Below are 15105 nucleotides of genomic sequence, written 5' to 3' on the forward strand. Positions count from 1 at the left end.
CTTGGTGTGGTTAGAGGGTCATGAGTCTGTGTGTGTGGAGGCCTTTGCTGCCCTACATGTGGGGCAGGGAGGGTGTCATGTGGCAGAGATTTGTGTGCATAGATGGGGCTGCTGTGCTCCTGCTGGATCTGTGAGTAGTAGGAAGGAATTGAAGGGGGATCTCCATAGTGGAGGGACTTTGGGGAGCAAGGGTACCCTGGAGAGGTGGATATAGGCTGTGTGCCTGGAAAACCAGGGCTGCTTGTGCCTCCTGTGCCAAGAGGCACATGTTCCCCTTTCCTTTGGCATGCTGAAGAGCTGTGGCATTGTGGGCAGCTGCTGCTCCATGTGTCCTGTACTTTGGAGGGGAAAGTCCTGGAGAGCCCCTGGGGCAGGGGTCAGTTGAGTCTGGCAGGGGCTCGAGCTGGGATGGATAACTGTTTGGCTGAAGTGCTGGTGGATTTGGGGGCTGCTGTAGCCACCACCAGTTCAGAGAATATGCTTGGGCCTGCAGGAGATTACTGGAGAGGTAACAGGGATGGCAGCCCTGAAATGCATCACTGGGAATGTTTGCCAGGACTATCCAAGCTGTGGGAATTGTGCTAATGAAGTGTCATAGCCACAGGTGAGAGGAATATCAGAGACATGTTGCTGTCAGCTGGTGGTGGATTGGATGCAGCACCAAGATCCAAGGAACTATGAGGTCTGAGTGTGTTGGATTCCTCTGCAGGGGTGAATTTGGAGAGTGTGCAGAGCTGGGAAGTGCAGTGTGAGTGGCTTGGTCAGGAGACGAGCAACCACAGCCTGAAAGTGCTGTTGCTGCAGGTTGTGTCCCTTCTCTGAAGAAGTGAATTTCTCACTGCTGCAGGGGTCCCCCATGCAGCAAAGTGATGAGCTGAGTGATGGTCCTGGCTCTGCTTCATCATTTCAGGAATAATTGAGATCAAGTCTGACAGTGCCAGTGTAACCAAGCTTAGGAATGACTGTATGCTGCAAACTGGATTTCTCAGGTTGTATAGGTTTATTTGCACAACTTTCCCCAAATTTGAGAGCAAGTTAGTCTAGAAATGGGACTGTGCAATATTAACCCATATATCCCAGCAGTACAAGTGCAGCTGTGAAGTTTGTATTCCAATCCACACAGAAACTATATTTAAAGCAATTAAAGGAGACAACATAGAGGGTTTAGGAAGATGGAGTGATGAGGTGAAAAAGAAGCTCATCTAAGTTTGGTCAGAGCTATCCTTTCATAGGGTTATTACAAATTTTGAGGAAGATGATTGTGCTGCAATGTTTCTAAGACTGGGAGGAAAAGACATAGAGATGATACAAATAATTTTTTTGGTGCTGAGGATTGGAGGTTTGTAGAGCTCAGATGCACCTTTCTTGCTTTGGGTTTGCTTACTGAAAGTGGGAAAGGCATTTTTTTGCCTCTATGAGTGGGGAAGGAAGTACCACAAGTATCACAATCTTTGTTTGGTGGTTTTAGATTTGTTTGTTTGTTTATCTTTGAGGAGAAGGGGAATATGCTGTGTTTGTGCCAGTGATGTGGTATTTTTTGTATCACCTCTCTTAAAACGATGCCTGTATTTCTTTCTTTAAAAAGGTTTGTAAAATGACATCTTAATGTCGAGCTGACATCTCCCTGCGATTTCAGAATTGTTTCCTTTTGCTCCTAAAATAAGTTACTGTACAAACCCAGCTCTGGATGAATGAGCTGAATTCTGCCATGGTTTTGCATAAGTAGAATTAATTAAATTCCAATTGTAGCATCTTCATTGTCAGGGCGTTATCTCAGAGTCAAACCAGTGGGGTTTGAGTTAGCAGGGCTGTCAGCTGAGGGACATAATCTTTGTGTTCCAAACTGAATGGATTTACTCTGACGTAGTTGAGACACCGTGGTATTGCTGTGAAAAGCCTGTCATCGCTACTCACATGTCCTCTCACTTGCAGAAGAAAATTATGGCTCTCCCAGCTGGGTTAGATCTTTGTTCCAGCTGTTACATCCCATTAGGAGAGCTACATTCAAGATTTTCATTACTTTTCTGCTGTTGTTTCTTTGCATTTACAGTAGCTGTAGTTGATGGGAGCTTCTGTGGCTGCAGAGAGAAGGCAAAAGGATTTGCAAAGTGGTTTTGAGATGTGTTTGATGCCGTGAAATGCTTCTGAATGCTGTGTTGGGGGTGGAGGAGAGGCTGAACTTACAGGGAGAAAATCAGGGTTTTCCTCTTAAAGTACACCATATTATGCTGCTCAAATTTGTGGAAAGCTTGTCAAAGGAGCTCTATTCAGTATGCTGTGTGCTGTTTTGTCCTAAAATTGAAATTAAATATTTGAAAACCAGTGTTGGAGTATGTAATTAAGGTATCAGGCTACAAAACAAACGGATGTAGAGTGGTTTCTGAGAGCAGAGTTCTGCATTGTTGTTGTTGGTTTTAAGGAGAGGTGAAAAGGGAAAAGCTCCCTGTTAGGTGCCACTTCGTTTTGCTCTCCTATTTCAGGTGCTTTGATAGAGGGCTGGCAGAGCTGGTGCTTTGATTTACCTGCTCTGGAATGGTATAGGTTGGATTTTTTTATACTGGGGAGCTGTCCATGAGGACAGATCAGAATCTGCTTTGTTTGCCATGAATTTAGCTAATGTAGCTTGGCTATGGGGTGGTGGGTTATAGACATGTTTTATGTCCTGTTTTACCTCTTAACACATCCAGTAAGGCAGTTCAGTTGCCAGTCTATTTATGTGAGTGGTGCAGTTCATGGGAGGGATGAGGAGGGGACTTGTCGTTCACCCCCCGCAAAATATTTTTTTCTGTTACATTGCTCTGAAAAACAGTCAGATAGAAGCTACTTAACTCTATCACTGAGGGCACCTGGACATATTTCATCAGGACAAATTTAGATTATCTGCTAGTACAACTAGAAGAGTAATAAGCTGGATAATGAACTTTTTGAATTCGGAGGTGGATTCTCCTCTGCTTTCTTTCAGTTTTCAGTCTTGAGCTTATGCTTGGATATACTGTGATCTATTTTTTTTTTCCCCCCTGAAATTTGCTAACAGTTAGGAAATAAAGTTTAAAAGTTTGCCTTTAGTTTTGTATTGTTTGACTACTTTTTTTTAAGATTATTTTTATGCAAACATAGAATTGTAGAATATCTCAAGTTGGAAGGCACCCACATGGATCATTGAGTCCAAGTCCCTGTTCCTTGCAGGACTACATATTAATTATATATACATATAAAAATATTAATGACCATACTGAAATTGGTATTATTAATGCAACTGCATTTTTGTTAAAAGGCAGGTTCTGATCTGGTGAACATGGTATTATAACTGGAAGGAAAAATTGCCGATATTACAAAATGTTTTCCAAGGCAGAACTGGCTCCAAAGCTGTTCCAATGTCTGCACAGTCTCTCCTTTAACCTTCATTATAGCAAAGGGAGAATGCAAACAGCAGACCAATATTTTCACTGATAATTACCACAGAGGAGAGAATTCACCTGACATCAGCCAATTTTTTCTTTCTTTATAATGTTAAATTTACCTCATGTGTTTTCTTTGGTTTTGTTCTTTTTAGTTACTTCATTCTTACTACTCTACAGTAATAATCCTTATCAAAGGATTAGATTTTGGCGATCAGTTTAAATGAGCTGATTCCCGCTGCTGGTCCTTGAATGACTTTGTAACAAGGATCTATCCTGGGCCTGTAACATTCATTATAAGTCTACATTTTATGTCCTCATAACCTTAAGTGTTGATGTTTTTAAGCTAACTTCTTACTGGCTAATAATATAAAGAAGGACAATGTGTTTTTTTGCTTGACATTTCTGAAGTTACTGGGAGAAGTAGCAGACTCTGAGCACCAATAGCAAGAAGGTGCTTTTGCCTGACTGGTAACTGCATTAATAGGACCCCTTTTTCCCCACTTAACATGCCTTAAGTAAGGCATCTATACTTATTAAATAACCTATTGTGCATGCTTATGACTTTGCTGGGTGGAAGCTATGTTGTCTCCTTGAAACACTTATCCTGGAGTAACTTTGTGTGACGTGCTGAAGCACAGGGAATCTGTGATAGAGCCTGTAATTAAAATACCAAGGAGCTATACCTAATAATTTGCTGGTTAAAATAAAATTAAAAAAAAAAAAAAAAAATCTCTTTTACAGCAGCTATGAGGGGGAATGCTGAGCTATTTATAACATGTGTACATGTAGCATGGGTGGTGACTCATTAATTTTTCTCAGTATATTTATTACAGAACTGTAGTTGCTTCCTTTAAGAGACCTGGCATGAAACTAAAGGCTTTTCTGTTCTGTACTTACTTAAATTAAGTAAGCCTGTTAAATTTTCACTCATTCATATGAACTTTGGGCCAGGAAGGAGGAGGTGGTGGGGTTGAATTTGCAAAAGGGAATCAGCTGGTCCTGAGACTGAATTTAAGGCAAGTAAGACAGTTCCCTAACTCCACACAACCCCCTCACAGTGCCTTTGGATGACATGAGCACTGGCCAGCTTGTTTTCTGGAGGAATTCTTGTGACTTGCAAAGATAGCTAGGCTTTAAGAGCTTCTAAGAAATCCTTTTTCCCCCCAGCCCAAACCGTTGTTTGTAGGGGAGTTTAGTGCTCCATTCTTGTGTTTGATTTTCCTTGTGGATGGGTTGATTGATCTGCAGGTGATACTGAGCAGTGGGGCTGAGGGCTGGCTAACTTTCCACACAAATACTCTGCTCTGCCTGGATTCTCTTTGCCCATCATTTCAGTCCAGTACTCTTTTGGGATGCAGTTCCACATGCAGATTCTTCCTCACCTGATGCTTATTCTCATGCCCAGAGAGACTGAGAATATCGTAGCTGCACGACCATTCCCACAGGTTTCTAGTGTGCTGTTTTGAGACCAAATGGTCTTAATTTAGCTCTGCTGCTGCCACAGCTTTACCACTTTTGGAGCACAGTTACCATTCTGGGAGATAGTGCAGCTTAAAAGCTTGTGAGGAAGGTATTTTCCTAGTTTACTGTTCATGAGGTAAAGGGATGAGAGTTGTAACTTGCTGGATAAACTATTCCCACCTCCTTCCATTTCTTCCCAGCCCTGAACAATGACAGTATTTAAACTGTTGTGGTATAAAGAACAGCAAGAGACTGGAAACCAAATCTCTGAAGCCTGTAATCTGGCACTGACTTGCTGTGTGACATTAGATTAATTATTTCACTGTGAGGCTTCAGCATCTGAATTTTTAAACTGAGGATAGCACAGATATCTGAAGAATAATGAGATAAGTTCAGTATGCACAGATTTAACTTTTTTTCTTGGCATCCTTTACTCACAGAAAGAAGCCTAAGACTAAATGAAACACCAGGAGAGAGTGTATTACATGTTTGTCAGCATTCCCTTTCATGTGTCTGGCTTCTGCTATTTTACTGATTTTTTTATTAAGCCAGAGAGTGAAGAGAAATGCTAAACTGTTGAAATTAAAGTGTATAGTCTTTATTTGATGAATAACCTAGAAATACATTTAATGCATTTTTATGCTGTGATAGTTTCCAATTGATAACTGGTTTGATTTTAAATACAGATATAAATATAGACCTGATACTTTTTTCAAACACTTTTATCACTGAGGACACTGTCTTGAAAAGAAGGGTTAACTCCTCCATCCTTTCATCCCTCTGACATGTGCAGGTTTAAACATTATTTTTAGTTTTCAATCAAACTTTAAACTTGGCATTGTCTCTTTGGAGGCAAATGTCAAAGCTGTGGGAAAATTGAATCTTCTTTGGGGTTTTTTTGGTCACCTTTTGAACCCACTTTCTAACACACATAATTGTTTCATGATACAGTTGTTAAATATTTCCATGCTTCAGTTACACTTAGTAGCTGCTTCTTTTCCAAGTGTTCTTAAAAAGCACTTGTAGAAAGAATTCCTTTTTAGCATTTATCACTTGCTAATCATGTCAGCACACTTTTCTGGAGGTTAAAAAGATCGTGTGCAGATCAAGGAAAAGACCTTTGAAAAGTTTTCCCCAAGTTTTTCTTCTCACCTGTCTGTCAAACTTGTACCTGTTAAATCTTGACACCTTAGAAAATGAAAATGCTTCAGTGAGTTCATAGGTATCTTCATAGCCTGAAGAGCAACTAGAAGCAACAACACAAAATTTCTTAGTGGTATCTGAATTTAATTTTTAAGCATAAAATACATTTCCCCCCCGCCAAGAAGTATAAGGGTCTCATAACTACTCTGCGGTGTTGATATCCTCATGTAATTATGTGCATGCAAGTCTGGAGTTTGCAGAGCAAAGTGGTATTGCACTTGTACCAGGTATATTACACAAACACAAACTCTGAGGTGCTTCTCACCCTGCAGAGTTCACATTCCAAATACAGGAGGGTAAAACTGGCAGTAACTTGGTCTGATCTTCCTTTTAGCTGTGGAAAGAATTAAAACACAAGCGAGACTTGCCGGGAGTCACACAAGAGGCTGGTGTTGGAGAGCTGAGAATCAACCCCATAATCTGAGTATTATCCTTATCTTCACTGCAAGACTTAAGAAGGGAAATTCTAGAACAAAATTCTCATTTTCTAAAAGTACCTGCAGGCGTGAGTTGGCTGGGGGTTGGAATTCATGCAGTGATGTGAGAACCAGCTCTCTCAGCTGCCTCAGCTTCAAGATAAACCAAGAAGAGATTAGGTTAAAGGACAAACAAAAGAGCATCCCCCCATTCTCTGGAGCCAGGGCTCCACAATAGCCATTGTGTTCCTTCAATAAACACAGGCTGCTTTTCCATAATTACTTTTTAAAGTAAATCACAGCTTATCATCATACAGGGATGTAAGATCTTCATAAGCCAATTCTACAGAATTGTAATAATTCAGTATATCATTTTATTGCATTTAAAATCATGTTTGGGGTTTACAGCATTGATTTTGGGTTACTGTTGTTATGAAAAGTCAGGAATAGACTCAGAGTGGTGCCTTGGCTGCCAAAGCCAGGTGCCCAGTTCTCCCTCCGGAGGCCTTTTGAGGGATTTTCCTCTGTCAGGCCAGGGAAACTGAGGTACTTAGGCTTCTGCAAGTGTAATTTAAAGCTTTGAGCCAAATTAATTGTATAGCACAAACTGCATCCTCTGATGGACTATTTTCTTGGAGATCTTATTAAATAAATATCCTGACTGCCTGACCAGTGAGGTTTCACTGTACTTTTTGTGAAGAAAATAAGATTTTTCCTGTAGAATCAAACTTAAGTTTTACCCCAAAAAATCAGCCCCTGCAGTATAGTATAAAATATTCTGTCCTCATCAGACCACTACTTAATATTCCTCTCTTTTATCCAGGAGTAGCTAGCTAACTAGTAGTGGCTCATAATTTATGAAGCCTGTAGATTTCATCTACAGGTGGAAAGATACTTTGTGAAGGTTTTTTTTTTTATATCAAGAGACTTCTTTTTCCTTTTCTCTCTGTAAACTCTCAGTTCAAAAAAATGAAATTGTTGCTCTTCTAGGTTGAGAAATAATGTTTGATCTGTTCATACTGATAAAGAACACTTTCTGCATATGGGGTTGTGTGGTGTTAATTGACTGTTGCCAGGTAAAGGTGCCTGCTGTTGCTCCTTCGTTTGGGCTTGATTTGCTTCCTGGAGTGCACTTCTTCAGTGGTATGATTTGAAACAAAGTGATGGCTCAAAACAAAACCCTCCTGAAAGTAAGCTGGTGGAGCTGTGGAGTAGTCAATTCATCTCTCTTACTGGTGGTGAGCTGGGGAACTGTAATCTTGAAGTATCTTCAGGTCGAATTTTTTAACCTGTATTTGTATGAAAATATTTTTTAACCTGTATTTATATGAAAATATTTTTTAACCTGTATTTGTATGAAAATATTGTTTTTCTGTTTGTTTTTTTTTGTTCTAGATGGCCGCACAGATCCAATTTTGGATGACGTAGGCGATGCCTTCAAGCTTATGGGGGTTAACCTGCATGAGCTGGAAGATTACATACACAATATTGAACCTGTCACTTTTGCACATCAAATCCCTTCGTTCCCTGTCAGCAAGAACAATGTCCTCCAGTTCCCCCAGCTGGGAAGTAAGGATGCAGAAGAGAGGAAGGAGTACATCCCTGATTACCTGCCACCTATTGTCTCCTCTCAAGAAGGTGTGAAATCAATCCTTTGCTTTCAGTTTTGGTGTATTTGGGTATTTGTGGGCATCCTCCAGTAGCTCAAGCTGTGCTACCCTGTGGCAGTGGCAAAGGAAGGGCCCATGGGGTGCTACCCAAGCAGGGTTGCAAAACAGGTAGCAGTGCTGTGGCAGGTTTGTTCTCCACCATTCTTACTTTCCTTCCAGATTAACTCATGCCAAAAATTCACCATGTTACCCCATGTTGCAATAATGCATTCTAAATTTTAAGTTTTGAGATGACAATAGGAACGAATGCTCTGCATTACCTTTTATGTGTTAGTCTCCCCCTTATGCCTCCTGCAAGGGCTTCTGTAATTTGGTAAAGGTAGAAGAAGGAAGGCTGGTGAGACTGGCACAGCATTTCCTACTCCTGATAGCTGTGTCTCCTTACTTGTGACAAATTTCACCCAAAAACCCAAACCCAACCAAACAGAAAAACCTCCTTTTCCAATTTAAATGAATTCAGCTTTAAAATATGGAAGAGTATTTTAGAGGCATTGTACTGGCTTTTAATTCTCTTTGCTAACATTGATTAGGGTTTCATCATCCAGCTGCTCCTTCCTTTTCTTGTCCCACAGAGGCAAAAGTTGAGGAAACAATGAAACCAACTATACAAGTGCTTTGAGATGCAAATAACCTGAGAATTTTCACTGTGGCAGTGGAAAAAGCATACTTGTTTTCTCTATTTTTCAGCTATATGAGACTTGATTGCTAATAAGATAAACCTTTAAGAAACATGACCTAGTTTGACTTGCCCTTTGAATAGTGAGCAGCACACAACTGTACTTTGTGTGGAAATAAATATATGTAAGTTAGTGGGCATAAAAATCCCAGACAGAAGAACTTAATTTTCCAAAAGAGTGTAATGAACAGGTGCAACCTGCACAAGATACTTGATTTAGAATTGTGTGGGGACAGAAGGGATATCATGCTCTATTGTGCATATTGCTCTTTTTTAAGAATGAAGGTCTCAAAGTCTGCTTGTTGAAATAGGTGTAAAAACTCTGCCCAGCGTGAGGATGAATATAAGCAACATCACCTTGTTGGGCAAAGAAATCCATTGCTGTGCTGCTACAAGTGTGGCATGGGGCAGTATTCCAGTAGTTTAGCAAGCTGTAGGAAGTGTATGTTCAGGCTTTCTTACATCATGTTCAGCTAAAGGATGCAGTTGCTGTGTACTCCAGTTAGAGCAAGTGAAATTGTGGTGAGGAACAGGTACTGGGTTTGGTGTGTTCTGAACAAATATGCTCATTCCAGTAACAAAGTGAGGATTTACTCATCCTGGTGAGTATTTCTGAGGCTCTGTAGACTTTAATTTTCTGTTTATTTTAGTTGTGCTTTATAGATCAGTAGCATTTCTTGTTATTGATAACTATTTTATTATTGTTATAGTAAAATATAATTTTTATGTTATTTTATTGATAACTATATTACTATTGAAACACTGAACTGTTTCTTGCCTTAATACAACCCAGGAAATTGAACTGCTGTTCAAAACAGAAATACTTTCTTAAATTAGTAAGGAGATCCTGAAGTCTCACCCTTGTGAAGTCTGTTAAAAAGATTGTTCTAAAAATTTAACAATGAACTCTCTCAAACCAGGAAGAGGAGAACAAAATATAAATATCATATGTGTAGATGGCATATATAAAAGAAGAGTACTGAGGAAGAAGACTTTGAGAAGTGAATGGGGATTTTAGCTCCCCTGTTCTGGCTACTTGCTTTGGCCTGATTCTTCAGGAGGTAAACAAACACCATTCTGTCAGAGAAATCTGGTGTCTTTGAAGTGTAACAAGTTGCCCAGCAGTGTTGCAGTTGTTTTGGGCTTTTTTTCCCTTGGAAAATGATACTCTAAAATATGCAAGAAAAGTCAAATCCAGTGAGGCTCAGAACAGCTGCAGACAAATATCTGAGCAAGGGGAGGGAGAGAGGAGAGTTACAGACTCAGCCTGACAATACCTGACATACAAAGAGAGGCTAAAAATTGAAATGGGGACAGTTGTGCTTTTTCTTTTTTTTCCTATATGTAACTTTTTATACTCTTTCTCTTGCAAGTTAGATCCAGGAGTTAGATTTTAGCAGTCCTTATAAATAATGTATGAATCCTTTTAACACCTGAAGCAAGAAGATATTATTTCCAAAGTTGGATGAGAACCAGGAAAACTTCTGATGCCTAAGGGTAGTGTATCAGCACACCTATAGACACACACAACTTGAAAAAATTAATACAATATTTTTTAAATGGAAATTTGAAGGAAGCATTAAATACAGTTGCTGAATGCAGATTTGTTATAGTTGATTTAAAAAATTTCCCAGCTGAGGACATTTTAATTTTGAATTTAAGTGTTTTCTGAAAATGGTGTTGATGCTCTGTGGTTCATTTTTGAACAGGATGAGGTGCATCACATAACTGCTGTATATGTTTTGTTCTATGTTATTCCAAGTAATATTTGGAAGAAAAACTTACTTTTGGAGATTAGAGGAATGCATGTTAAAAATACTGAAGAATTGCAGGAGCCATTTGAATACTTTGCAGTATTTTATAGTGTAGGAAAAAAATGAGACTGCTCAGATTGTTCAGTCCCTAATATTTGAGTTGCTTTGAGTAGGCAATAATTAGAAATTGAGAAAGGCTTTGTGCACATTAGGGTGTGTGATGTAAATCCTTCAGTGACTTTAAGGAATCATCAGCAGGACTCCTTATGTCCCATTTTGTATCAAAGCCTGGAGCTCAGCTCAGTTATGAATATTTATTTACTGTTAGGGGTCATAAATTATGAGTGCTGATACATTTTAGCAATAATATAGCCACAACTTCTAGTAAGAAAAACCTCTTTTTTCAGTAGTGTCAAACTAAAAACCAAACCAAAGCAGTGTTCAGTCTGCGCCACGACCAGTAGGTGTTGCTGCCCTCCTTCCCAAAAGTCCTTTAGTTCTGCACATGTAACCAACTTCTTATTTCCACTTACTCCAGAACTGGTGGTTGTTCAGGCTAGGCAGAGGCTGCCCAGCAGCACAGAGATATCTTGGTTATCACTGCCAGAAAATCCATAAGAGCAGAAAGCTCTTGCAGTGTGAGAGGAGCCATCTCTTTCATTGTACTCAACAGTAAGAAATTCTGAAAGAGCTCTGAGTGATTCCTGAAGTTGTAGGGAAAGGGAGGAAGACAAATAAGTTTTCAGGATCTGTAAGTTGTGTCAGTCAGAAGTTCTGTGATACAAATTTTGTTCCAAGAAGGCAGAAAATGTTTCCTTGCCTTAAATGTGGAGTGCAAGCTTTAACCAAATGCTTGTGCTGTGAGGATCTGCATATATAATTCTGCATATTATAAAACAATCTGACTCAGTATTGCCATGGAAAATGTTGGATTTTTAGCAGTATTTTTACAAAGGACACTGAAGGGATAATTTTATGGCAATGTATCATGATGTTCGCTGTCTGCCTATTTTTAATTACTCTCCTTTTTGTTTTTGAGTTAGTTTAGCACTGTTGTCACTAAAATGTCATGGTAAAGTTGTAAGACAGATTAAAAAAGGAGAAAAAAATAAATTAGTTACAAAACATGATGGTCATGCTTTATTTCTTGTGCTTTAATGCAAGAGAACATACATTTTGCAATAATAAATCAACTTCATAGAATTTGTTGATTGCATTTGAAGCAAAACCGTATGTGCTGAAACTAGGCCAGCTCAGAAAGCCCAGATACTTCTCCACAGCTAATAATAATCACTATTACATTTTGTGATAATGTTGAGAGTCCTAGTGTTGTAAGAACATGTACCATTCTCCATGAATAAAACAAAGAAAAGTGCGTTGTGAATTTTCATGTGCCACGGTATCCTTATTTTTAAGCTTCCTAGAATTAATCTCAACCTGTACTTGCTGCCTCTTGTTATAATTTCATTAAAAATAATAATACCACTAATAATAACAACAACAATAATAATAATTTTTATCTTTTTATATAACCACTTCATGCCAACTTCTCTTTTTTTGTGACTTTTTGAAGTCACAGGCAGTCCATCCCTGCTTCTCTGTCTGTAAAACTGAAGAAAACACATTGGTTTTGTGTGTGCAATACTGTTCAGTCTGTGGTATTTACATTAGACACTTACTCCTCGCTTACACTCTAATTGTGCAGGTGCATGGCAGCAGGATATGAGGGAGAAAACATGAGTCTCTTCCCACTAGTTTAGATATTTTGTGGGGAGAAGGGTTGCTTTTAGAGAGTCAGACTTTCTCTGCAATTCCAGCTGCATTTTTTTCTGTCCTCTGCTTAAAACCACTTCACTCCCACTCCTAGAGGTTCAGCTCCTTCTCCTTAAAAATGGCGTGGGAACAAATGTAATTTTTACCAGGCATTAAATTTTGTTGTCTTTCATTCCTGGTAATGTATGCTCAAGCACTGTCATTGTATTTCTGATCATTGAGTCAGGACAAGTTCTTGGCACAGTTTACAAATTCAGATTTATTTGTAGCCTTTTCTGTCAGAGCATTTTATTTCACTGTCAGATCAAAGCATAAAATTGCTGATCTTCTTACAGTCCTGCCTTTTCCCCTCTTTGCTGTTGATGTGATGTTAGGACCTATTACCTACCAAAACCTGATGCTTCCAGCCACCTGGAAGCGTGGAAACCCAGCTGTCAAATTGCAGCTCACCTCAGCACATCTCTAGTTTTTTTAATGCTGTGGTAGCTGCTGCAAATCTCGTTTGAATTGATGAGAACTGGGGGTGCTGGTGAAACAAGGTGCTAATCAAAAGAACACGTTTTTGTGTCTAGGTTCTACCAGAGCTAGAATTGTAATTGTGTAAAGCATTAAGCATCAGGGTGATGAAAAGCATTAGCATAGAGTTCCACTGGGAAATAGAGCAGAATTTAAAAATTGTCACTGCCCCGTCAAGGTGGCAGTGCTTTCTGTGGACATGGTTTAGAATGGAATGTTAGCAAGTCATGGATCTCAGACCAGAGTGATTTCAATCTCTGGTTTCTCCAAGGGTTAAACAAAGCCAGTCCCTCTTTGTAAATCAGAATGTGATGGGCTTTTAAAGGGATCCTGGGGATCACTTTGCCATTTTGGTAACACAGGTCTTGCTGTTGTTGTTTTTTGACCTTTCTGCCTTTCCCCAGCTCTAGTTTAACCCCACAGACTAACTCTCCCTCATTCTAGCAGCTGCACCAATGATTCTAAAACAACAATGATCTTTTCAATAGAGCTTTTCCAGTGTAGTTGGTTAGGAAACCACCACTCCTCCACAAACAGGTACTGTGTATTCCAGCAGCCTGAAGAGTTAAAGCCCTGCCAGAGTGTGAAGGTTTTGCTCCTGTCTGCTCACTGTGCCTGGTTGCTGATACTCACAGGCATCCTTTACCTGTGTGTGCAGTGCACTGAGAGTCTGATTGCTTTTGTGAGGACAGATCCTCACATCTGCAGCAGCCCAGCAAGGAAGGAGCAACAGGAGAAACAGACAAAATGAGAAAAGCAGCCAAGCTTGAGATGCAGCCAGAAGAAAGGCATTGGGAAGGAGCCAATAGGAGAGGCAGGTTTCAAAGACAAAAAGGAAAATATGAGACAGGAACAAAAAAAAGTGTAGAGAAAATGTGCCTGGTTTAAATCTTGCCATTAGACAGAAAAATAATTTTTCTGGAAGGCGTGCTGATAAAGCTGTAGTTGGGAGGACAACTATATCTCTGCCTTTTCTTAAGGAGTTGTATCATAATCGAAAGCACAATTTCCAGTGAAATCCTGCAAAAAAGGATTTAATGAAGTTTGTGGGTTTTTTTTTAATGTGGAGTTAAATAGATTTTCACAGGAGAGCTTCGTTAATTTGCAGCATTTGGAGAAAAAAAAATCAATGTAATAAGTGCTATAGTAAAATTTTATCTGTGGTAGGAACTAAATCACGTAGCTGGGATTTGTAGACTGTGGAGACAGACACATGCACTATTTTTATATTGTCTAGGGGACTAGTACCTAGCTTCTAATAAGTCATGTCTTTGGAAAAAAAAATAAAACAAAACTCTTGCTATTTTTTAAGAAACTTAATGGCAGCTGGATGTGGGGAATGGAGGACATGGATTAAAAATGTTTTTATTTAATTGTAAGAGAGGCTTGTGATGAATTTTCATGTTTTTGTTTGTTGAGGTCTTTTAAGTGTTTTATCCTTTAAAATAAATAAACCAGGTAGAACCTGGCTATACATGAAGCAAATCAGAAAATAAATTTTATAAAGATACTGCCTCCATTTTTTTACAAGTAATAGCAAGGAGTTAGTAAAACTAACTATAAAAATTCAGCATTGGGAAAATTTATTGGTTTAGCTTCTTAAGCTGTCTAGTTTTATTTGCTGCATATAGCAATTGAAATGAAGCTAATGTGACTTCAAGGGGATAGCATTCTTTTAAAACCTTCTCACAAAATTTTTTCTGTTTTTCAGACCTGTTTAGATAACTTACAAGTTACTGATTCTTTAGGATTCAAAAATAAAAACTGCAAAACACAGAAGTTGCCTGATAAAAGCCAGCCTTTTGCAGTAAATTATTTACATGGAATGGGAATGAAAGTCATGGATCCTTTCACTGCATTGTGATGTGCAAATTGCAATTTTGGTTCGAATAAAACTGGAGGAGAAAATGGGACTTTGTGATAAAAGGATTCTATTGTCTTGTGTATTTTGAACAGAAATGCTGTCATGATTTTAATTTCCTACTGATCCTTTTTCAGCAAAACTTTTGTCACTTGTCTTGACTCGTCACGTCAGATCAGTTTTTTCCCTTTTCTGACAATGTGTGACTTTGTTTAGTGCCTGTGTTGCTTCCTGCACTGTCTACTGCAGCTATGCTCGAGGATTTTATTTCAGCTGGATCATCAGACACCTTTGTGCCTTTGAAAGCATAAGTTTCAAATTAGGTTATTGTCTGATAGCTGGGTGTTACTGTTCTTGGGCCTTTCAAACTTTCT

The 15105-nt window shown here is 39.1% G+C and overlaps 1 protein-coding gene across 1 annotated transcript in view; it reads left to right on the forward strand.

The window, feature by feature from the left end:
* TAF3 (TATA-box binding protein associated factor 3) overlaps window positions 1-15105 on the forward strand; it is a 113502-nt gene that overhangs the window by 2347 nt on the left and 96050 nt on the right. The window contains exon 2 of the mRNA XM_086886442.1: window positions 7877-8119. Within this exon, the coding sequence (XP_086742568.1) occupies window positions 7877-8119 (243 nt within the window). The remainder of the gene's footprint in view (window positions 1-7876; window positions 8120-15105) is intronic.

Source organism: Cyanistes caeruleus, chromosome 4 (genome assembly GCF_971803275.1).
Source record: "Cyanistes caeruleus chromosome 4, bCyaCae1.hap1.1, whole genome shotgun sequence".
Taxonomy (NCBI): Eukaryota; Metazoa; Chordata; class Aves; order Passeriformes; family Paridae; genus Cyanistes; species Cyanistes caeruleus.